Below are 26,569 nucleotides of genomic sequence, written 5' to 3' on the forward strand. Positions count from 1 at the left end.
AAGCCCACATCCAAACAAGGAAAAGGACCCATAATGAGTTATCAGTCCTAAGACTTTTAAATCTTATATATATATATATATATATATATATATATATATATATACAAATATGAATTTTAGGGAAAAATCTAAGTTTATAAAAGAGTTTAATGTTTTGAGTATTTTTGATGATTTGATGTCGTTTTATCATGATTTGAAATCAATATTTTATAACACAAAGTTCTTGTGTTATGATTGTATTCCCCCCTTAAAACAATAGAAATTATGAAAATAGGGGGGTATGAACTCACATGTTAGATGGGAATTTGGGCAGCGTTTCGTTTCCCGGAAAGGAGTTTATTTGACCAGAAACCGGCTCAAATCGGGCAGAGTTTCGTCTGGAGAGAGGTGAACTTCTCAGGAATCGCGGGACTTCGAAGCTTGCTTAGGGTTTGAAATAAGATACCGGGGCTTTAGGGGTTGTAAATATGCTTGAGGGGGTAGAAAGTGTGAAGAAAGGTGAATTTTGGGGTGAAAAATGTGTGAAATCCGAGAGGTCTCGCACCCTTTATATAGGGTGCGAGGGGCGGTACGAAGTATGAGTCAGCAGCAACACGCGTCGTCAGCAGCGAGGTCCATGGGCGAGGCTCGGACAGGTGGCTCGGAGGTGGAGGCTTCGGACTGGACCGGACTTCGGTCCAATGGGAAGAGGGCATGTGTCCGAGGGGGTGTCCGAGGGGTGTCCGCGGGGTGTCTCATGCGAAGGTGTCAGAAGGTAAGTGGACCGCGGACTTGGTCGAATCAGAAGGCGCCATGCGATACTTCGGTCCAATCAGCAGACGACACGTGGAAGCTCGCTTGCAAGGATGACGTGTCCGAAGGTCATCCATGCGAAATTGCCCGGTTTTCCATTTTCCTTGATTTTTGTGCCAAAAACTTGCGAAAATCATAACTTTCGCATACGAGTTCTGCTTTTGACGTTCTTTATATGCACGCGTAGGTAAAATTATTCTCTACGACTTTTGTTTAGACTTCGTTGGTTGATTTTGATTTTATTTTTAATATTATTATTTTTAACAGACTGGGACAGGAAATCCGTTAAAAAATCATAACTTCTTCATCCGACGTCCGTTTTTGTCTGTCTTTTTACTGTTGTACTACTATTGACGAGAACTTCAATTCTTGTTTAGGTTGTGTCGGCTAAAAATCACTCGATCTTTATTTCGAGTTTTTAGCTGTACACTGCTATACTGAAACTTAGAAAAATCGTAGCTTCCTCATACGAAGTCAGATTTTGCCGTTCTTTTTATGAAAGTTCTCGGTTTAACATAAACTACAACTTTCATTTTGATCGTTAAGGCTAAAAAGCCTTTTTATTGAAAATTCAGTTTTTACACTGAACAGTGTTTTGCCGGTTTTGTCGCGGATCTTCGATTGGTCATAACTTCTTCGTTATAACTCAGATTTTAGTGTTCTTTATGTTTTTGGAAACCTTGTTACAATCTCTATCACTTGGTTCATCCCAATTGAGATTGTTTAATAATTTATTTTTGAGGGTCAATTATGTAAATATACACAGTATGCTAAAATTTCTCTTTATTATTTTAAAAAGAAATACAAATTGACCTACATTATTACATAGGTTTGAAATAACGGTTTGTTACAAATCTCCATGATATACCCACATGCCGGGTGTTGAAAAGACATCAATATATGACTATTGAACACACGTGCCTTATCTTTTGCCTTATCTCTAACCATTTGTATCATCATCTGATGGTCAAAATTAGGAGGAAGATTTGAACCAAAGTTTTTAAAAGTATTCCTAGTGTACATGTTATTTCCATTAACTGACTGCCACAACCCTCCCACACACAGAATAATAAAACTCATTTTTTCAGAAAACTCTCTGCATACACGTGATTAAAACATTTTTTTAAAAAAATATCTTTATATGTGCCAGATAAACGTCATAAATGCTTCTTAACCACTCCGGCTACCATTTTCATGTCGTACCATTTTCGCAGAGACCTGCTCTGCGGAAATGTCAAACGTAAGGAATGCTTATTCAACTACCATTTGCGCAGAGGCCATACCATTTTCACAGAGACCTGCTCTTCGGATCCGTCCCCTCACATTGTTTTTGTCTTTATGCACAAGTGTCCAATTCCGCAGAGGGGTAGCTGTTCCGCAGAGTCCGTCTCTACGGGAATCTCAGTCATTTTATGAAATTCAATTTTTGGTTGTCATATTTTTCAACCCCATCTCATTTTTTTGGTTATTTGACAAATTTTCTCATAAAGAAAACACAAAGATGTCATAACAAAATGTGGATAAAATGATGCACTGGTGACCAATTGTAGAATTAAATAATTAATAATAAATATTTAATTATGTTGTATATATATACAATAAAATAAACGTTTTCATAAAGTTCATCCTCAATTGGAAACACATCTTAATAATACCACTTTGATGGTCTAATTACATTATCACTTATCAGCCCTTCGATGTAACCAGAAGCCAAATTACCCCCACAAAGATATCTACAGGTACTAAATTTCCATAAAATCCGTTGTTTATACATAGCCTGTTGATTAAATCACGATAATAATTTGTCCCATAATCTTTTCTAAATCAATCCAAACACGATCATCAACGAAATAAGATATTGAAATAATTACTTAATGGATAGTCAACCTTTGTAGAAGAAGAAGGCATTTGATTCCCATTATGATTTCTAAACCGAAGGAAATTTGCCCAAAAAAATCAGTTGGTGTTCTTGGAGAATGTCTCTGAGAAATTGAGAGAGAAATCCCTTTTTTTTGTTGTGTGTATAATAGACATTTAAGAGAAATCATATTACCCCACTAATATAAATTAGTTGCTTCCATCAAGTAACATTTAGGAAAGATGGGGTACCCATTTTGCCATATTGACATTGGTACTATCACAACATCTAATATAGAAACACTTAAATAATTATTTACATAAATAGTCCGAATTAAGGCCACATATCATTGGAATTATTCCAACATAGTCTCCATCCTGCCCCGAGTTCCTGAAGGACCTGGTCGTGGATCATTGTATTTTGAAGCTGATGTGCCATCCTTAATAGCTACTTCGTCTTGGAGGAACTCGTTTTCTAACTGAAGATGAATAAAATATAAATGATGTATGACACTCATGTGTTTTTGTGGAAATAATAATACCCCCCTCTCAAAATGTGTCCATATTGATGGGATTGATAAAAAGGATACTGAAACTTACTTGAATTTTCATAGCCTCCTGAAGTTGGAATGCAACCTGAGAAATTGTAGGCCGGTCTTCGCGAGTTTCTTGCAAGCATTGATATGCAATGGCTGAAAACTTTAGCAACGTTTGTGGCTTAATATCTTTCATTATTCTCTGATCAATAATCTTGTGCAGCTCTCTATTTTCGTAGCAGGTTCGGGCCAAATGATGGAGGAATCGTCGCTCGTCATTGTAATTAAAATCACACGCCAGCCTTCCACACAAAACTTCAAACAAAACCACACCGAATGAATAAACATCTGATTCTTTTGTTAAAAAACCAGTTCTTTCATATTGTGGGTCACAATAACCATGTGTGCCGGCAAGATTAGTTATCACAAATGTGTTTTCTTGATTTGCTAATCCTACCCTAGCCAACCCAAAATCCGCAAGTTTTGCATTCCAGTTCTCGTCTAATAAGATATTTGCACATTTTATATCGCGATGTATTATTCTGTGTTTTTCTGCCACATGATTATGAAGATAATCCAACGCAGAAGCAATACCATTGCATATTTTGAGGAGCTGCGGCCATGATGGTCCATCTGACTTAGCAATTCCACGTAAATATTTGTCGAGGCTTCCATGGCTTGCAAATTCATAGACAAGGATCATCTCATTGTTATCGTCACAAAATCCTACAAGGGTTATAATATTCTCGTGTTGATATTGTGAAAGCATTGTAACCTCCGTGTGGAACTCCTTGTTACCTTGAAACCCAGTAACATCTAACCGTTTTACAGCAACTAGTTTGTTAACATGATCCCCATAGTTGAGGATTCCCTTATAGACCTTTCCGTATCCACCCTTCGCGATGAAATTTCTTTCACTAAAATTTTCTGTACAACTTTTAATGGCATCCAAGGGAATTCTTGGGTGGTTTGGCTGCTAGGTACATGGCCTTGACTAGTTAATATTGAACTATTTTATAAAAATATACCTATATAAATGATTAGAACTAACCTCTGGATGTCTTAGTAGTAGCGCAGCTAGTGCTTGATCTGAACTTTCAAACTTCCGGCGTGTATGTTCTTTCAATGTCTATGCACACGTACACAATAATAAATCATGAAAAGTGCATAAACAATTATAGGCAATCATCTAATGAAATCTAGAAGGAAAAGAAATATCTAGAATTTACCTCCTTTGCCGCCTTAAAGGGTTCGGCCTGATCGACAGCCTTCAAAACCTCAAACAGGATAAGGCCAGTTTGATAATCTTTTGTAAGACGGGCACTAACATTAGAAGTTATTTATGAAATTAGGATATTAAAAAAAGGAATATTTGCTAAAAAATGGTTCTCGTGATTATAAAAAAAAAATTGTGGTTTTTTTGTGAAAAGGTTTGGACTCCCATACGTGGTCCAAAATCATATGTTTTTGGTGTTTTGGTTCATGTCCAACTTGAGAATACTATTTTCCATTTTCTATTTATTTTACATTTAATTAATTAAAAAACAAACAGAAAACTCTCTCTCTCTCTCTCTCTCTCTCTCTCTCCCCAATAGATCTGTCGGAGATTTTTGTTGATCTGTCTTGGATGGAAGGTATATATAGTGATGTGGTCTCCTTTGGTATTCTCCAAGGGGAAAATAGAGAAACAGTACAATATAGAGAACGAAAAGAAGGGGGGGGGGGGGGGGGGGGCGTAATGTATAGTACAATTGCTAAAAATACAGGAAATAGTGATAAACAAGTGGCTAATATGTTGATTGCCGGATTTACTGGCCAATTAAAAGGCTGGTGGGACAATTATGTGGATGAAAAAACACAACAAGCTATTCTTAATACAGTTAAAACAGAAAATGGAATAACCACTCCTAATGTAGTTTATACTCTAACTTGTACCATAATAGAACATTTTACAGGAAGATGGTCAGATAATTCTGAAAATATCCGTACTCTATTAAATGGACTATTTTGTAAAACTCTTACATCTTTTCGATGGTATAAGGACACTTTCTTAAGTAGAGTAATGGAACTTAATGATTGTAATAGTGTTTACTGGAAATCCAAATTCATAGATGGTTTACCAAATCTTTTTGCTGAAAGAGTTAAAAACCAGCTAAGAATAGATAATACAATTCCTTATGAAGATTATACGTATGGAAAATTGATAGGAACTTGTATACAGGAAGGTTTAGCCTTATGTAGTGAAATAAAACTAAATTACCAAATTAAAACCCAACATCTTAATGAAAAAAGACAATTGGAAGAATTTTGTGATCAATTCGGAATACAAACTAATAACAATAGAAGGAAACAGAAAAAAGAATTTCAACAGAAGAAAAAATATTATATGAGAAAACATAGTGATCCTAATAAAAAAGATAAACATATTAAAAAAAGGTTTAATAGAAAAGATTATAAAAAACCCCCTACTTGTTTTTCATGCGGGAAAATGGGACATTATGCTAATAAATGCAGGAATAAAAAAATAAAAAAGCAAATTAATAATATAGCTTTTCTAGTTGTAATTTTTGACACATCAAAATTACTTTCTATTAAAATTGTTTCATTTATAGGTTTATTAACTATCTTACATTTAGGATTCATAGTTTTTAATGGTTTATAATATATACGATAACATATACATATTACTTCTGATCCTGGTAAATAATTATAACCATGAGTTTTGACGTTTAATGTTAAGGCTTGAAAAATATTTTTATAAGATAAAGAAAGCTGTAAATTTGGGTAGACATTAAAATATACCGGTCCATGAGACAAGCTAGATTCTATTATACCCATCAAAGATTGTTTCCAATTTTTATTTCTAGCATCCCTAAGAACTGCTAAAAAACTTTCAGGTAATCCCTGTAGTGTTAATGGTTTAAAAGCAATTTGCACCAAACCAATATGCAAATAATTATAAATATGTTTATATCTATTAATATCTTGTGGAGTTATTAACTGAACTGTCATGTCATCTTCATTCATAGTTAAATTTTCTTCTGTAGTTTTAACAGTTTGGATAAAACCTAATTCTTCAAAAGTTCCTAATTCATATATAAATTTAGGGTTGATACTAGGAATTGTCCATTTATTAAGAAGGTCTAAATTCTTTGGGACTTCATATTCTTCTATTAACTGATTTTTAATCACCTGCTTATTACTATTTTTGAATCTACTGAATATACTCATGAAGAGTAGAATAAATGAGGTAATATCACATAGTATTCCATGGCTCTGATACCATAAAGAGGCAGGATCTTCTTATTCTGAGTTAGCTTTAAAATTTTGAAAAATAAAAAGCAAAAAAGAGTTGGGTGAGATAGGCGAGTCAATGAGTAAAATGCCCTAAAACGGCACATATGGCCACAAAAGCATTCTGAGTTAGCTTTAAAATTTTGAAAAATAAAAAGCAAAAAAGAGTTGGGTGAGATAGGCGAGTCAATGAGTAAAATGCCCTAAAACGGCACATATGGCCACAAAAGCGGGTTCTTATAGAACTGGAAATTCATCACAAACAAATGATCAATCTCTTCCAGTTCCTGGAAGCCCATTATATGAGGAGTTTAAAGCATTTTTGGAACCAAAAAGGGAAAATACTCCCACTCTCGCTCAAATGATCACAGATGGTGAAACCATCAACGATAATTTTGAATATAAGGAATCACCTCATAGAGATAATATTATTATTTTGGAACATAAAGATATAATGCTTTATTTTGAGAATAATGACGATCCATGGTTTTTAATGACCAGATACTTGGATACAGCGACATACGCTGGATATTCTTACAAACAAAGATTATATTATGAAAATATTTTGAAAATAACCGGATCAGTTGAATTTTCTCATTTTACATCCGGAGGTAATACTAGTGTTTACAATTTTAGTAAAGCCATTATCAAAAAGATAATATCACCTGAGGAATGGGGTTTAAGTACCCTCAAGGAAAAAGAATTTTTAATCCCTCCTTCAAAAATACCAATGAAATTTACATATTGGGATTATATTGAAAGCTTTCATAAAGCCTTTTTATATGAAAATCCTCAGAGAAAGCATACTTGGTTTTTTAAAGTATGTGAAAAGGTTTATAACCAAAACAGAGATATACCAAATTGGTTTACTAATTGGTGGATCTCATACGGCCCGAGTATAGATATCCTCCCTGAGGAACCATTCAGAAAATTATATGGGGAATGGTTACCTGTCTCTCCAAGATACCGAGACCAAGTTATACCCTTGAAATCAGAAGGATTGGAAGTAATATCTTCTATGCATTTTTTCATGGAATTTTCTATTCCTTGGATCTGGAAATGGTCCCCATATGTGGATTATACTCCCTCTAAATTTCCTTCCCTACAAAGGTCATACTTTACCAAATTTTGGCCTAAAATGCTTCAAAAGAATCCAGAAACAAAAACCCTTAATGCTCAGGAAACAATTGATCATATCAATCAACAAATTAAGAAATACCAAGACCAAAAACTCTTTTCGGAAATAGCCTCCTCAACAGCAGTGACCCCCTCTACTCCTCAAAAAGTTAATTTAACTAAAGAGGAAATGATCAAGTCATTCAGATTATATTGTTCTGAATTAAAAGAAAATCTTAAAAGATTTTCAAAACATGATACAGATGAAGGTTCAAATGAAGATATTCAAGATAATATGTCAGTTGATAACCAAAGCCAAGGCCAATCACCATGCTTAGCAGGGGAATCCCAGCCAGATGATGAAGAAGTTCCAGATGGAGAACTCCCAATTGATTGTATAATTGACATGATTGAGGAGTCAATCACGCAAAGAAAGAATCTTTCAAAAAACAAAAAGACATCACCACAATAGACTATAGGTGACAGGTGGATGGACCAAAATAAAAGAAGAATATATTCTTCAAGAATTATTGAAGACAGAGGAAAATACTCGTCAGACATTATTAAAGCCAGAAGAATCAAACAAAAAGTCATTTCTAATATGTTGATTGCCGGATTTACTGGCCAATTAAAAGGCTGGTGGGACAATTATGTGGATGAAAAAACACAACAAGCTATTCTTAATACAGTTAAAACAGAAAATGGAATAACCACTCCTAATGTAGTTTATACTCTAACTTGTACCATAATAGAACATTTTACAGGAAGATGGTCAGATAATTCTGAAAATATCCGTACTCTATTAAATGGACTATTTTGTAAAACTCTTACATCTTTTCGATGGTATAAGGACACTTTCTTAAGTAGAGTAATGGAACTTAATGGTTGTAATAGTGTTTACTGGAAATCCAAATTCATAGATGGTTTACCAAATCTTTTTGCTGAAAGAGTTAAAAACCAGCTAAGAATAGATAATACAATTCCTTATGAAGATTATACGTATGGAAAATTGATAGGAACTTGTATACAGGAAGGTTTAGCCTTATGTAGTGAAATAAAACTAAATTACCAAATTAAAACCCAACATCTTAATGAAAAAAGACAATTGGGAGAATTTTGTGATCAATTCGGAATACAAACTAATAACAATAGAAGGAAACAGAAAAAAGAGTTTCAACAGAAGAAAAAATATTATAAGAGAAAACATAGTGATCCTAATAAAAAAGATAAACATATTAAAAAAAGGTTTAATAGAAAAGATTATAAAAAACCCCCTACTTGTTTTTCATGCGGGAAAATGGGACATTATGCTAATAAATGCAGGAATAAAAAAATAAAAAAGCAAATTAATAATATGAATATAAGTGAGGATATAAAAATACAATTAATAAATTTGATAGATAATTCGTCAGACGAAGAGGAGCTCTCAGACGAAGATTCTGATATAAACATAATAGAATATGATTCTGATTATTCGTCAAAATCTGAAGAAATTGAATGTAATTGTGATAATTCAGAACAATGTTCATGTAACATAGACCACCAATTATACCTAATACAGTCTCAATTCAAAGATGAATTAACTATAAATGTAATTAGTAATGATATTGCAAACTTATTAAAAGAAATAAATGATCCAGAAATAAGGCAAAAAATAATAGAAAATCTAAATACTAAGGAACAGAGTACACAAGAAGAAGGGATATATTCCATGAAAAACGTTCATGATATGTTAAAAGAAAGAAGAAGTAAAAATTCCACGAATACACCTACAGTACAAGACTTACAGCTTGAAATTCAAAACCTAAAACAGGATATATCTAAGATAAAAAATGACCAGCTAATAAGCAATCAACGAATTAACAAATTAGAAAAATTACAAAATAACCAAGATATTGGTACCAGTAATGACAATTTCCTTCAGTCCATGGAATTGGTAATATCTAGAAAATGGCATGTCACAATTAATTTATTTATTACTTATAATTACCAAAGAAGTTTTGTTGCCCTAATAGATAGTGGTGCAGATTTAAATTGTATAAGAGAAGGTTTAATACCTACTAAATATTTTCAAAAATCAACACATACGTTAAGAGAAGTATCAGGTTCTAAATTAGATATTAGATATAAATTAACAGATGCAAAAATTTGTACAGTAAATGTTTGTATACCTATTAATTTCACGGTAATTAGAAATATGAGTAGTAATACTATGATCTTAGGAAATCCCTTTTTAGAGAAGATATTACCCATAACTATTGACAAAGATAAAATCATAGGATCTTATAAGAATCAACCCGTTATACTAAATTTTGTCTCTGACCCTTATTCTATCTGGGTCAATGAGTTGAATTTAAAAAGAAACCAAATAAATTTTCTGAAAGAAGAAATCAGAAATGTTCAAATAAATGAACAACTAGAACAACCTAAGTTACAGGAAAAAATTAGATTTTTAACAAATCAATTCTCTTTGAAAATATGTAATGATCATCTTAATGCTTTTTGGGAAAGGAAAAAACATATAGTTACCCTTCCTTATGAGGAAGACTTCAATGAAAAACAGATTCCTACCAAGGCAAGACCTTGTCAAATGAATTTCGAATACTTAAATATATGTAAAAAAGAAATAACTTCCTTATTAAATAAAAAACTAATACAACCTTCCAAATCTCCATGGTCATGCACTGCCTTTTATGTAAATAAACATTCTGAACAAGAAAGGGGAATACCAAGACTAGTTATAAATTATAAACCCCTTAATAAAGTCTTAAAATGGATCAGGTATCCCATTCCTAATAAAAAGGATTTATTAGACCGATTACATGATTCTTTAATATTTTCAAAATTTGATTTAAAATCAGGATATTGGCAAATACAGATTGATAAGAAAGACAGATATAAAACTGCCTTCAATGTTCCTTTTGGACAATATGAATGGAATGTTATGCCATTTGGCCTAAAAAATGCCCCTTCAGAATTCCAAAATATAATGAATGATATATTTAATCCTTATAGAAATTTCATTATTGTATATATAGATGATATCTTAGTCTTTTCGAAGGATATTCAAGAACATTTTGGTCACTTGCATACTTTTGAAAAAATAATAGTAAACAATGGTTTAGTAATATCACAATCTAAAATGTCCTTATTCCAAACAAATGTAAGATTTTTAGGACATAATATTGAAAAAGGACAAATTATTCCTATACAAAGAAGTATAGACTTTGCTGCGAAATTTCCAGATGAAATAAAGGATAAAACTCAGCTACAAAGATTCTTAGGTAGCCTAAATTATATATCGCCTTTTTATAAGGATTTATCAGCAGATAGTGTAATTTTATACGACAGATTGAAAAAGAATCCTTGTGCTTGGACTAATGATCATACTCAGGCAGTCAAAAGAATAAAAGACAAAGTTAAAAGTCTACCATGTTTATCTTTAGCTAATCCTAATTGGGAAAAAATAGTAGAAACAGATGCCTCTGAAATAGGGTTTGGAGGAATTTTAAAACAAATCCACCCTAACAGTAAGCAAGAATTCTTAGTCAGATTTCATTCTGGAAAATGGACTCCTAGTCAGAAAAATTATTCTACTACTGCTAAAGAAATTTTGGCATTGGTAAAATGTATTCTCAAATTTCAAGATGATTTGTATAATCAACATTTTATTATCAAAACAGATTGTCAGGCAGCTAAATTCATGTTTAATAAAGACTTTAAACATGATGTTTCTAAACAAATGTTTACTAGGTGGCAAGCTACATTAGCATGTTTTGATTTTGAAATACAATATAAAAAAGGAAGTGATAATAGTCTTCCCGATTTTTTAACTAGAGAATTCCTAAATGAGTTATCACCAGCTAAGACAGTTATCACATGATATTACTAATATAAAAAATTTAATTAATAAGGCAGATGTTGAACTGGCCAACTTAGCAAATGAACCATATTCTAGTAAGACAGGAATTAATTTAAGATTGATAGGATTAAGGATCCAACTCAAGAATCTTGAAAACAAACTCATATTACTCTTAAATTAACATTTCTATTTGCAGGATGAATCCCAATCGCGGAAGAGGCCATCCTTCATATAGAGGTGGTTATCATAGAGGTCGGGGAAATCCTACGGCTTCAAGCAGTTCTTATAGAACTGGAAATTCATCACAAACAAATGATCAATCTCTTCCAGTTCCTGGAAGCCCATTATATGAGGAGTTTAAAGCATTTTTGGAACCAAAAAGGGAAAATACTCCCACTCTCGCTCAAATGATCACAGATGGTGAAACCATCAACGATAATTTTGAATATAAGGAATCACCTCATAGAGATAATATTATTATTTTGGAACATAAAGATATAATGCTTTATTTTGAGAATAATGACGATCCATGGTTTTTAATGACCAGATACTTGGATACAGCGACATACGCTGGATATTCTTACAAACAAAGATTATATTATGAAAATATTTTGAAAATAACCGGATCAGTTGAATTTTCTCATTTTACATCCGGAGGTAATACTAGTGTTTACAATTTTAGTAAAGCCATTATCAAAAAGATAATATCACCTGAGGAATGGGGTTTAAGTACCCTCAAGGAAAAAGAATTTTTAATCCCTCCTTCAAAAATACCAATGAAATTTACATATTGGGATTATATTGAAAGCTTTCATAAAGCCTTTTTATATGAAAATCCTCAGAGAAAGCATACTTGGTTTTTTAAAGTATGTGAAAAGGTTTATAACCAAAACAGAGATATACCAAATTGGTTTACTAATTGGTGGATCTCATACGGCCCGAGTATAGATATCCTCCCTGAGGAACCATTTAGAAAATTATATGGGGAATGGTTACCAGTCTCTCCAAGATACCGAGACCAAGTTATACCCTTGAAATCAGAAGGATTGGAAGTAATATCTTCTATGCATTTTTTCATGGAATTTTCTATTCCTTGGATCTGGAAATGGTCCCCATATGTGGATTATACTCCCTCTAAATTTCCTTCCCTACAAAGGTCATACTTTACCAAATTTTGGCCTAAAATGCTTCAAAAGAATCCAGAAACAAAAACCCTTAATGCTCAGGAAACAATTGATCATATCAATCAACAAATTAAGAAATACCAAGACCAAAAACTCTTTTCGGAAATAGCCTCCTCAACAGCAGTGACCCCCTCTACTCCTCAAAAAGTTAATTTAACTAAAGAGGAAATGATCAAGTCATTCAGATTATATTGTTCTGAATTAAAAGAAAATCTTAAAAGATTTTCAAAACATGATACAGATGAAGGTTCAAATGAAGATATTCAAGATAATATGTCAGTTGATAACCAAAGCCAAAGCCAATCACCATGCTTAGCAGGGGAATCCCAGCCAGATGATGAAGAAGTTCCAGATGGAGAACTCCCAATTGATTGTATAATTGACATGATTGAGGAGTCAATCACGCAAAGAAAGAATCTTTCAAAAAACAAAAAGACATCACCACAATAGACTATAGGTGACAGGTGGATGGACCAAAATAAAAGAAGAATATATTCTTCAAGAATTATTGAAGACAGAGGAAAATACTCGTCAGACATTATTAAAGCCAGAAGAATCAAACAAAAAGTCATTTCTAATATGTTGATTGCCGGATTTACTGGCCAATTAAAAGGCTGGTGGGACAATTATGTGGATGAAAAAACACAACAAGCTATTCTTAATACAGTTAAAACAGAAAATGGAATAACCACTCCTAATGTAGTTTATACTCTAACTTGTACCATAATAGAACATTTTACAGGAAGATGGTCAGATAATTCTGAAAATATCCGTACTCTATTAAATGGACTATTTTGTAAAACTCTTACATCTTTTCGATGGTATAAGGACACTTTCTTAAGTAGAGTAATGGAACTTAATGATTGTAATAGTGTTTACTGGAAATCCAAATTCATAGATGGTTTACCAAATCTTTTTGCTGAAAGAGTTAAAAACCAGCTAAGAATAGATAATACAATTCCTTATGAAGATTATACGTATGGAAAATTGATAGGAACTTGTATACAGGAAGGTTTAGCCTTATGTAGTGAAATAAAACTAAATTACCAAATTAAAACCCAACATCTTAATGAAAAAAGACAATTGGGAGAATTTTGTGATCAATTCGGAATACAAACTAATAACAATAGAAGGAAACAGAAAAAAGAGTTTCAACAGAAGAAAAAATATTATAAGAGAAAACATAGTGATCCTAATAAAAAAGATAAACATATTAAAAAAAGGTTTAATAGAAAAGATTATAAAAAACCCCCTACTTGTTTTTCATGCGGGAAAATGGGACATTATGCTAATAAATGCAGGAATAAAAAAATAAAAAAGCAAATTAATAATATGAATATAAGTGAGGATATAAAAATACAATTAATAAATTTGATAGATAATTCGTCAGACGAAGAGGAGCTCTCAGACGAAGATTCTGATATAAACATAATAGAATATGATTCTGATTATTCGTCAAAATCTGAAGAAATTGAATGTAATTGTGATAATTCAGAACAATGTTCATGTAACATAGACCACCAATTATACCTAATACAGTCTCAATTCAAAGATGAATTAACTATAAATGTAATTAGTAATGATATTGCAAACTTATTAAAAGAAATAAATGATCCAGAAATAAGGCAAAAAATAATAGAAAATCTAAATACTAAGGAACAGAGTACACAAGAAGAAGGGATATATTCCATGAAAAACGTTCATGATATGTTAAAAGAAAGAAGAAGTAAAAATTCCACGAATACACCTACAGTACAAGACTTACAGCTTGAAATTCAAAACCTAAAACAGGATATATCTAAGATAAAAAATGACCAGCTAATAAGCAATCAACGAATTAACAAATTAGAAAAATTACAAAATAACCAAGATATTGGTACCAGTAATGACAATTTCCTTCAGTCCATGGAATTGGTAATATCTAGAAAATAGCATGTCACAATTAATTTATTTATTACTTATAATTACCAAAGAAGTTTTGTTGCCCTAATAGATAGTGGTGCAGATTTAAATTGTATAAGAGAAGGTTTAATACCTACTAAATATTTTCAAAAATCAACACATACGTTAAGAGAAGTATCAGGTTCTAAATTAGATATTAGATATAAATTAACAGATGCAAAAATTTGTACAGTAAATGTTTGTATACCTATTAATTTCACGGTAATTAAAAATATGAGTAGTAATACTATGATCTTAGGAAATCCCTTTTTAGAGAAGATATTACCCATAACTATTGACAAAGATAAAATCATAGGATCTTATAAGAATCAACCCGTTATACTAAATTTTGTCTCTGACCCTTATTCTATCTGGGTCAATGAGTTGAATTTAAAAAGAAACCAAATAAATTTTCTGAAAGAAGAAATCAGAAATGTTCAAATAAATGAACAACTAGAACAACCTAAGTTACAGGAAAAAATTAGATTTTTAACAAATCAATTCTCTTTGAAAATATGTAATGATCATCCTAATGCTTTTTGGGAAAGGAAAAAACATATAGTTACCCTTCCTTATGAGGAAGACTTCAATGAAAAACAGATTCCTACCAAGGCAAGACCTTGTCAAATGAATTTCGAATACTTAAATATATGTAAAAAAGAAATAACTTCCTTATTAAATAAAAAACTAATACAACCTTCCAAATCTCCATGGTCATGCACTGCCTTTTATGTAAATAAACATTCTGAACAAGAAAGGGGAATACCAAGACTAGTTATAAATTATAAACCCCTTAATAAAGTCTTAAAATGGATCAGGTATCCCATTCCTAATAAAAAGGATTTATTAGACCGATTACATGATTCTTTAATATTTTCAAAATTTGATTTAAAATCAGGATATTGGCAAATACAGATTGATAAGAAAGACAGATATAAAACTGCCTTCAATGTTCCTTTTGGACAATATGAATGGAATGTTATGCCATTTGGCCTAAAAAATGCCCCTTCAGAATTCCAAAATATAATGAATGATATATTTAATCCTTATAGCAATTTCATTATTGTATATATAGATGATATCTTAGTCTTTTCGAAGGATATTCAAGAACATTTTGGTCACTTGCATACTTTTGAAAAAATAATAGTAAACAATGGTTTAGTAATATCACAATCTAAAATGTCCTTATTCCAAACAAAGGTAAGATTTTTAGGACATAATATTGAAAAAGGACAAATTATTCCTATACAAAGAAGTATAGACTTTGCTGCGAAATTTCCAGATGAAATAAAGGATAAAACTCAGCTACAAAGATTCTTAAGTAGCCTAAATTATATATCGCCTTTTTATAAGGATTTATCAGCAGATAGTGTAATTTTATACGACAGATTGAAAAAGAATCCTTGTGCTTGGACTAATGATCATACTCAGGCAGTCAAAAGAATAAAAGACAAAGTTAAAAGTCTACCATGTTTATCTTTAGCTAATCCTAATTGGGAAAAAATAGTAGAAACAGATGCCTCTAAAATAGGGTTTGGAGGAATTTTAAAACAAATCCACCCTAACAGTAAGCAAGAATTCTTAGTCAGATTTCATTCTGGAAAATGGACTCCTAGTCAGAAAAATTATTCTACTACTGCTAAAGAAATTTTGGCATTGGTAAAATGTATTCTCAAATTTCAAGATGATTTGTATAATCAACATTTTATTATCAAAACAGATTGTCAGGCAGCTAAATTCATGTTTAATAAAGACTTTAAACATGATGTTTCTAAACAAATGTTTACTAGGTGGCAAGCTACATTAGCATGTTTTGATTTTGAAATACAATATAAAAAAGGAAGTGATAATAGTCTTCCCGATTTTTTAACTAGAGAATTCCTAAATGAGTTATCACCAGCTAAGACAGTTATCACATGATATTACTAATATAAAAAATTTAATTAATAAGGCAGATGTTGAACTGGCCAACTTAGCAAATGAACCATATTCTAGTAAGACAGGAATTAATTTAAGATTGATAGGATTAAGGATCCAACTCAAGAATCTTGAAAACAAACTCATATTACTCTTAAATTAACATTTCCATTTGCAGGATGAATCCCAATCGCGGAAGAGGCCATCCTTCATATAGAGGTGGTTATCATAGAGGTCGGGGAAATCCTACGGCTTCAAGCAGTTCTTATAGAACTGGAAATTCATCACAAACAAATGATCAATCTCTTCCAGTTCCTGGAAGCCCATTATATGAGGAGTTTAAAGCATTTTTGGAATCAAAAAGGGAAAATACTCCCACTCTCGCTCAAATGATCACATATGGTGAAACCATCAACGATAATTTTGAATATAAGGAATCACCTCATAGAGATAATATTATTATTTTGGAACATAAAGATATAATGCTTTATTTTGAGAATAATGACGATCCATGGTTTTTAATGACCAGATACTTGGATACAGCGACATACGCTGGATATTCTTACAAACAAAGATTATATTATGAAAATATTTTGAAAATAACCGGATCAGTTGAATATTCTCATTTTACATCCGGAGGTAATACTAGTGTTAACAATTTTAGTAAAGCCATTATCAAAAAGATAATATCACCTGAGGAATGGGGTTTAAGTACCCTCAAGGAAAAAGAATTTTTAATCCCTCCTTCAAAAATACCAATGAAATTTACATATTGGGATTATATTGAAAGCTTTCATAAAGCCTTTTTATATGAAAATCCTCAGAGAAAGCATACTTGGTTTTTTAAAGTATGTGAAAAGGTTTATAACCAAAACAGAGATATACCAAATTGGTTTACTAATTGGTGGATCTCATACGGCCCGAGTATAGATATCCTCCCTGAGGAACCATTCAGAAAATTATATGGGGAATGGTTACCTGTCTCTCCAAGATACCGAGACCAAGTTATACCCTTGAAATCAGAAGGATTGGAAGTAATATCTTCTATGCATTTTTTCATGGAATTTTCTATTCCTTGGATCTGGAAATGGTCCCCATATGTGGATTATACTCCCTCTAAATTTCCTTCCCTACAAAGGTCATACTTTACCAAATTTTGGCCTAAAATGCTTCAAAAGAATCCAGAAACAAAAACCCTTAATGCTCAGGAAACAATTGATCATATCAATCAACAAATTAAGAAATACCAAGACCAAAAACTCTTTTCGGAAATAGCCTCCTCAACAGCAGTGACCCCCTCTACTTCTCAAAAAGTTAATTTAACTAAAGAGGAAATGATCAAGTCATTCAGATTATATTGTTCTGAATTAAAAGAAAATCTTAAAATATTTTCAAAACATGATACAGATGAAGGTTCAAATGAAGATATTCAAGATAATATGTCAGTTGATAACCAAAGCCAAGGCCAATCACCATGCTTAGCAGGGGAATCCCAGCCAGATGATGAAGAAGTTCCAGATGGAGAACTCCCAATTGATTGTATAATTGACATGATTGAGGAGTCAATCACGCAAAGAAAGAATCTTTCAAAAAACAAAAAGACATCACCACAATAGACTATAGGTGACAGGTGGATGGACCAAAATAAAAGAAGAATATATTCTTCAAGAATTATTGAAGACAGAGGAAAATACTCGTCAGACATTATTAAAGCCAGAAGAATCAAACAAAAAGTCATTTCTACTTTTCTTAAAGTTGTCTGTCAATGCTAAATGTAATAATTCAGGTTTTGTTTGTTTTTGAGTCCTCCTGATCTATTTAAGGAGCCTCTACCTTATGTTTTAGGAAGGCTGAAAGCCAATTTCCTCTTTCTTTCTTGTAATCTCTCCTCTGTAAAAAACATTTCTGCAATAAAAGTCTGAATTATATTTGGAGAAGCAAAGTTTTATTCCGGTACAGCAATTTTGGATTCGCCTTTCTGGTCAGTTTACTTTCTTAAACTTAATTTTATTTTCAAGCCTAATGCAAGGCTAACTTGATAATATCACATAGTATTATCATGGAAGCAGTATCATGATCGGCAAATCTAAAAAAAAAAAAAAAAAAAAAAATAGTTAAGTATCTTAAATCTTGATGAGCTAAGGATAAATTGTAGTTGAGGAGAAGTAGGTCAAATCCCCTGGAGGCCAATCAAGATGACAGAGAACTAAGATCTACAGAGTGAAAGTGAGCTCGGTTACTTCAAGGTTTTTTTGGCGAGATTTTATATATAACCTTCCGATGATTTCACTGGTAGTTCAAAATCACACAAGATTTAGGGATGTGAGTGCAAGCGATGAATGGTGGTGGTGAATTTTATGTGATATATAGACCTCGGAAGCATAGTTTCATGGAATGTTAAACTTCTCCCCTTGGAATGATACCAAGGAAGGATACGTTTATGGAAGGATAGAAAGTAAAGATAGAAAATAAGGATAGTTTTCTTTCCTGGGCGGGTAGCCTTTTGTTTAATGAATTTCCAAATATTTTTTATTGACACCCACCATCCCTCCATGTTTTATGGAGATTTATCTACATATGCTTATCTTTAAATTTAAATAATAGATGTATTGTAACTTTAGTCCTTTAACCTTTTACAATTGTTAGGCTATAAATATAGGTATTCTTCAAGTTTTGTAAGCAATCTCATTGTAATCGTTTGTTTTCATTCGTTATGAAGAGTAGAAACTTTAATATTCCTTTGCCCAATTTATTTATTTTCGGTAACATTAAAGCTCGTAACTCAAGAACCTGATTTAACCTTTTCAATAACTAACATACAATATAACCCTATCAATTTCCAACAAATGGTATTAGAGCTTTGGTGATTTGTATACCCAAGTATATCCCAAGAAAGGCCAATATTGAACGAGATGGTTTTCAACAATCTGAAAAGAACGGTAGTGTTACGTTATATTATCCAATGCTTAAAAAGTTGAATTACTCTACATTGTCTATAAATATACAAGTGAATTTGCAAGCACAAGGACTGTGAGATGCAATTCAAAAAGCAAAAGTGGATGAATGGAAGGATCGGATGGCTCCTGTGGCTATTTATTAAGCGATTCTAGAGGACATGCTACTAATGATAGCGCAGAAAGACATGGCTAAATAAGCACGGGAAAAGTATATGACGACACACATGGGAGATGATTAGGTAAAGGAGGGTAAGGTACAAACCTTAAATAGTGACTTCGAGGTGATCCAAATTAAAGATGGTGACTCGGTAAATGGTTTTTTACAAGATTAATACCAATATGACCCATATTCGATCTCTATGCGAAAAAATAAGGATATTACGGTGGTGAAGAATTTTCTTTGAGTTGCCCGATATGATTTATGCAAATTGTAACATTTATCAAACAATTTTGGAGATTTAGCAAACATGACGATGAAAGATTTATATTCCCAAGAGTCATTATAAAATGATATTGATAGATAATATATGATCCTAAAGGGTCACACTAACAATAACTTGATACAATTGATTATTTATTAGAAATTAATTTTAATAAATATTCATTAAATTCTTATAATTAATTGGAAGTTATTTATTTCTTGAAATTAATAATTTTCATTAGCATGTAACATAATATATCATATCGTATGATTTATTAAGTCATATACATCTTTTTGGACTAGAAAGACCTTTGTCTTTTAGCCAAAAGCCAACGTTTATAACTTATAAAAGACTTTGGAAGTTTTTAATTTTTTGGGTCTTGCTTTTTCCTCCTTAAAACCATAGCTAGTGAGGCAAGGAAGAGAATGGCCTTTTGATTTGTTTAATCAAAAGAACACTCCTGTTAAAAGCAAGTAGGGACAACATGCTTAAAGCGTGGCATAATACTAGCATGGTAGGTCTTAAAGGGTAAGAACTTATGGGTAAAGAATGCATGTAAAAAGGCTTGCATGCTACTTCTTTCTTCACTTGTTAGAACCATAACTCCTCTCTTCTCTCATACTTTCTCTCTTGCAAAAACTAGTTTGAAGTTACTTGTATGCATTTGCTCTCTTTAAGTTCATAATTTGGTTATGAACTTAAAACTTAAAAGATTAAGGGTTTTGGACTAACATCTACATGAAGTTGAATAATTGGTGTCCATCTTAGGAGGAGTTCTATTTACATTCTTCTTAAACATTCAAGTCTCCCCTTACAGACTCAAAGGGTACAAAGGTTTTCATCTTATTACTTCCTCTTTGGTTGGTGTTTTTCTGTCCAAACCTTACAAGAAGATCGTTGGTGGGTATAAACTAGTTTTATGTTATTCGAATTTTAAAGCCTTCCGTTGCTAAATCTTGAGTTTTTGAAAATAATTTTTGAATAAGGACCCAACAATTAGTATTAGAGCCAACTTGCAAGCTAAGTTATAATTTTTGATTACCAAGATAATGTTGGTTTCAGGAAAATATAGATAACTTATTTTTGCTAGAAAATAAGTTCATACATATTTTCTATGACAACTTTATAATTGTTATATTTTGTGAAAAAAAATTCATGCAAATTTTGTCATTAAAGCCGTCTTAGAAAAACAAAGGTAGTTTTATATGCTAGATGTATTTTAAAGTGTATAGACAATCCATGGACCTTATTGTGTTGTTATTTTATGTGGACTTTTAAAATGGTTTCTAATATTCTTTTATTCATAAAGTGTGCAATAAAACCTAGCTAGTTTTCATCTTTTTTATTTTATGTAATAGATTAGTTTTAGACCAAATTTATTTTATATAAAATGTAACAAGATGAAGAAGGTGGCCAATTTTGAAGATCAAGTGGTGGTCACGGTCTTATAACACTTTATATAAAAGTTTATAACTGTTATAAAAGTTTTATAAAATTAAAACAAAATAAATTGTCAATGCAAGTGGGAGCTTGAAGTCAGCATGAAGAAAAACTTGAAGATTTTGGCCCATTTAGTCCGTTAGGAAAGGACTTGACTCTTTTATGTTTACTTATAAAAGTTGTCATTAGATCCTGACTTGTTTTGAACTATTTTGCATGCATGTGTTATTTATTATAATGTTGATTATTATATGTGGTTGGTAAATTAGTTTTTTACATGTTAAAATAATTTTTAAACAAAATAAACATCACATAGAGTTTGGTTTCGAAATTTATGATGTGAACATAAGATGTAACAAATTATTGTTTTAAAATAAAACTCGGTTTTATAAAAACATTAATAACGACAAATTTTTGAAATACTAAATTATAAGTCTAAAATGGTAATTTTTGTAACTTATACAAACTCCAAATATCTAGGTAATAGAAGAATGTTTTATTAAAGATATAAAGGTTCTAACACTCAAACTCAAATTTAATACCTGATAATACATTTAAAATTTAACTGCGTCAAATTATATATAAAATCTAGTTTTTTATATAGAACATTTAAAAGTGATTTTTTGAAAATTGGTACCGGGACTAACTATATGCATGTAATAACCATGATATCATATTTTTTTAAAAAACTAAAATTATAAAAACATAAAAAAAACCCCTTAAAAAACTCAAATCTATGCAATCCGTTTTTAAAGCTCTTGCACATCTCTTGATACAATAGTGGGATAAATGTCACCTAACTCATTAGTTTTATATTTAGATGCCCGAGGTGTATTCACAATTTCTATAATCAAGTTATAGGCCGATTACACAAAATTTTCAAATTGGATGAGTTGATCGGAAGTCTTTTGTGATAAAGATTACCTAAGCAAAAGAAATCTGAGGCATAGATGTGATCAAACATGTTTATTAAAATTTTTTAGTACCGATCTTATAAAAATTGGAATTATATAGTAGAATATAATTGATAATCGATATCCACCTAGTTATATTCAAATGAATGAGATAAATGTCATCTAACTATTTATTTGTTTTGCAACTTGAATCATAGACTTTGATAATTAATGTTTTTGAAAACTAAAAGGGTATTAATTATTGAATATTAAATATTGAAAATACTAAATGAATTTTGTTAAAATTTTGTAGATGAATAATCCAATCTCATTTCCATGCATTGTATTTCACTTGTTGAACTAAATAAAACAATAACATTCAATATATACAATTCAATGAATGGGTTCATGTCTTGAGACACCCGAAATCATACATTCTTAAAGGACCTATTTGTAAATCACCTACTTTGAGCAATAGGCCTGAACATGATACATGGTAAAGTCATCACTGTGATGCTAAATATGCTTCTAACATGATACTAGGAACAATTATTCCTGTGTTCTAGGAAGTGTTGGACAATTTAGATGTATATCTGACTATATAACATGTTTTGCAAATATTTGAACAATATAGTGATATTTAATTTGAGCCAGTTCAGAGAAGGGAATAACGCAAGGCTAAAAGGGTCACAATGTGTGATCAAAGATGCCTATATTTTATGGAACGTACACCTTTAATCTTAATAAGTCGAAGAAGTGATTTATATTTTATTTGCTTGGCAAATGAATCCCTCATTTATGCTACATTATTCACAAGACTAGGTATATGATTATGCTATGAGCATATCATGAGATACCAATTGGATAAATGAGTAATTCATTGGATGACTATAAGAATATTCTAAAAGTACTTAAGAAGAACTGGGAGAATATATATGATATAATCAGTTTAGAAGTAGATCTTTATGTAAAGAGATACACAAGATCGTAACTGCAAAACAAATATAGATAATTATGAATTATAATTGGATTATGACTTCATTACGGAATGAAGAGTAAGTTTTGTTGGAATGAGGTCCAAGCAAAACAAAATTACATAGTCTACTACAAAATTACAATACAATACTACTTTAGAAGTTATAATTAAATATGATTGGATGAATGAGTTCATTGAAAAACTATGTTGATTCCTTCTATTCAAGGATCACATAGAAATATTTGTGATTTTGAGAGTATACTTAATCGAGCTAAGAAGCTCTATGTCACATAAGAACACCAATCATATTCTCCAAGATATTTAACAATACTTAGAGTAAAGTAAAATATGGAGATGATAGTATTCACAGAATTCACACAATTCGAATTTAGTTACACCCATTGATAAAGCCCTTCTCGTAAGCTAAGTATGAATGGTCATAATTCAGCTATAAGACTTCATTATTCTAGAAATGAGATTTTGATTTAGATTTAGTATTTGGATATTGGAACATTGAAACAACAACTATTATATAATGATTTGATATACTGGGATATGATCATCACATTAGTACTTGTTTTGTTCTATACTAACATGTTTAATCCATGAATAATCTTATTATTCTAAAATTTCATAGTCGATTATAATTATGGGAGAAATTATGAAGTAAGACTATTATGAATTGGATTGTTGACTCTCATAAGATGAAATTAGGCAAGAGGTTGTAACCAAGTTTCATAGGTACTTGTCAAAGAACTAGCATTAAACTAACCCATATCAAGATCACCTCATAGATCGCTATCATGACTAACACTTGATAAAAGGTACTATCTTTGTATCCTTGATACTTGAGATACATAGTGAGACTTAAATGTAAGGAGTGTTGTTCTTATATATGGTCAAATGCGGATCCTTAACCGAGCAGTTATAAAAGCCATTTTCAGGTATGGTGTGAACTATGCAAGAGGCTTATATAGTCAAGATGGGATTTGTTCATCTTATGTGTTGAGAGTTAGACATCAAAGGCGCATTACTAAAATTGAATACTAGATGAGACTGATTGTGATAAGTTTCTCATGATCAACATGATGTCTGTGAAAAAGGGATAATTCATAACTTATGTTATACACCTATTGTATCTTAGAACTTCTAGGGAAGTGGATGTTGATAGAATGGCACAAAGTCATGTATTACTAGGGAAATGGAATGTTGCTAGATGTTCACGACTATCTATATCACTCAATAATGAGTCTTGTGCAAGTAGGAGATTGAAAGATTTAGATGCCTAAGAGTCATTATAAAATGATATTGCTAGATAATACAATATCCTAAAGTGTCACACTAACAACAACTTGATACATTTGATTATTTATTATAATTGATTTTAATAAATATTCAATAAACTCTTATAACTAATTGGAGAGTATTTATTTCTTAGAAATAATAATTTTCGTTAGCAAGTAACATAATATGTCATATGTTATTATTTATTAAATCATTTACATCATTTTGGACCAGAAAGACATTTGTATTTTATCCAAAAGCCAAATTTTATAACTTATATCAGAGTTTGGAAGTTTTATAAATTTTTGGGCCTTGCTTTTTCCTCATTAAAACCGTAGCTAGTGAAGGAAGGTAGAGAATGGCCTTTTGATTTGTTTAATCAAAATAATACTCCTCTTAAAAGCAAGTATGGACAACATGATTAAAGAATGGGGTGATACTAGCATGGTAGGTCTTAAAGGGTAAGAGCTTATGGGTAAAGAATACATGTAAAAATTCTTGTATGATACTTTTTTCTTAACTTGTTAGAACCGTAGCTACTCTCTTCTCTCATACTTTCTCTCTTTTAAAAAGTAGTTTCAAGTTACTTGCATGCATTTGCTGTCTTTAAGGGTTCTGGCCTAGTATCTACATCAAGTTGAATCATTGTTGGTGTACATCTTAGGAAGAGTTCTACTTAGATTCTTCTTCAACATTCAAGCCTCCCCTTGAGGACTCAAAGGCTACAAAGATTGTTATCTTATTCCTTCCTCTTTGGTTACTGTTTTTCTTTCCAGATTTTGGAAGAAGATCCTTGGTGAGTGTAAACTAGTTTTATGTTATTTGAATTTTAAAGTCTCCTATTGCTAAATATTGATTTTTTAAAACTAATTTTTGAATAAAAACCCAACATACAGTGGAAGAGGTTGTGGGTTGTCTCAAGACCCATGAAAAGACTTTGAGGTTATGGAGAACAAGGAGACAAACCTTCCTTATTGTTTACACATGCCAAGTGGAAATCATGATCCAAGAAAACCAACGAGGTAAACTTGTCTAACACCTGAAAGGAAAGAGATAGTCATGGAGGTCGAGGTCGGGGAAGAGGTCGTGGTTGTACATGTGGTCAAGGAGGTGGCTAAGAATCCAATGAAAACTAGGATGACCATAAAAATATGAAAGTAAAATAAAAGATTTTAGGTGTGAAAATTTGGTCATTATGCAGTTGAGTGCCCAAATAAGAACCGATGTGAGGAGGAGAACCTCACTCATGCCAGTGAAGAACTTGTTTAGATGTTGTCAATGTCACAAGATTATATATACCCAGAAAAATGTCGCTAAAGAAGAAGATTTGTGTTAATCTTATTGCATCTAAAGAAAGTCAAGTTAAATCCAGGGTAAGGTATCTCAACAACGGTGCTAACAAATATATGATCAGAGACCGAAAAAGGTTCCACAAATTACTCGGAAATGTAATGGGTCTTGTCAGATTTTTCGACGGTTCGACAATATCTATTTTGTGATAAATATTGATTTCGTTCGCTTATAAAAATAGCGATCAAAGACTTATTAGTGGACTATATTACATTCCAAGTCGTAATTAATATTATTAGTCTTGGAAAAATGACGAAAGAAGGATGTCGACTCATAATGGATTGGTTAGTCTTGACAGAATATGATAAAAAAAAATTCTACTTTTGAGAATTCAAAGATCCCCAAACTGTTTATATAAAACCCTTTTGAGAACCGGTTGACCAAATTGACTTTTTCCATTAAGGATAAACAAGCTTGGATATGGCATTCTATACTTGGTCAAGTTAACTTTCTCGCCTTAAAAAAATATGTACGAAAGGAATATGGTAACCGTGTTCCAAGGATCATCACCTAAATCATGTGTGCGAATGATGTGTTCTTTCCAAATAGTCCCTAATTACCTTACTTAACCAAGTAGTTTTTTAGGCTCAATAACCTCTACAACTTGGTCATGCATATTTATGCGGTCCGATCACACCCGCCTCTATTTGTGGAAACGAATAACTCCTTCTAGTGGTAGATGCTTTTAGTCGGTTGATGTATGTGTATATGTTATTCAGAAAGTTTGAAGCCTTGGGATGATTGGAAA

General features: G+C 31.7%; 1 protein-coding gene across 4 annotated transcripts in view; it reads right to left on the reverse strand.

The window, feature by feature from the left end:
• Positions 1-2,819: 2,819 nt before the first annotated feature.
• The window catches only part of LOC145107524 (putative serine/threonine-protein kinase PBL28), a 49,311-nt gene continuing 25,561 nt past the window's right edge, over positions 2,820-26,569 (reverse strand). For all 4 annotated transcript variants that reach the window (XM_079044445.1, XM_079044430.1, XM_079044420.1 and 1 more), the window contains 4 exons: positions 4,415-4,508; positions 4,237-4,314; positions 3,250-4,158; positions 2,820-3,128 (listed from right to left, as the gene is read on the reverse strand). In XM_079044445.1, coding sequence (XP_078900571.1) covers positions 3,006-3,128; positions 3,250-4,158; positions 4,237-4,314; positions 4,415-4,508 — 1,204 coding nt within the window. In that variant the 3' untranslated portion in view covers positions 2,820-3,005. The remainder of the gene's footprint in view (positions 3,129-3,249; positions 4,159-4,236; positions 4,315-4,414; positions 4,509-26,569) is intronic.

The sequence above is a fragment of the Lactuca virosa genome, chromosome 1 (genome assembly GCF_052849685.1).
Source record: "Lactuca virosa cultivar CGN04683 chromosome 1, Lactuca_virosa_CGN04683_v6, whole genome shotgun sequence".
In the NCBI taxonomy this organism is placed as follows: Eukaryota; Viridiplantae; Streptophyta; class Magnoliopsida; order Asterales; family Asteraceae; genus Lactuca; species Lactuca virosa.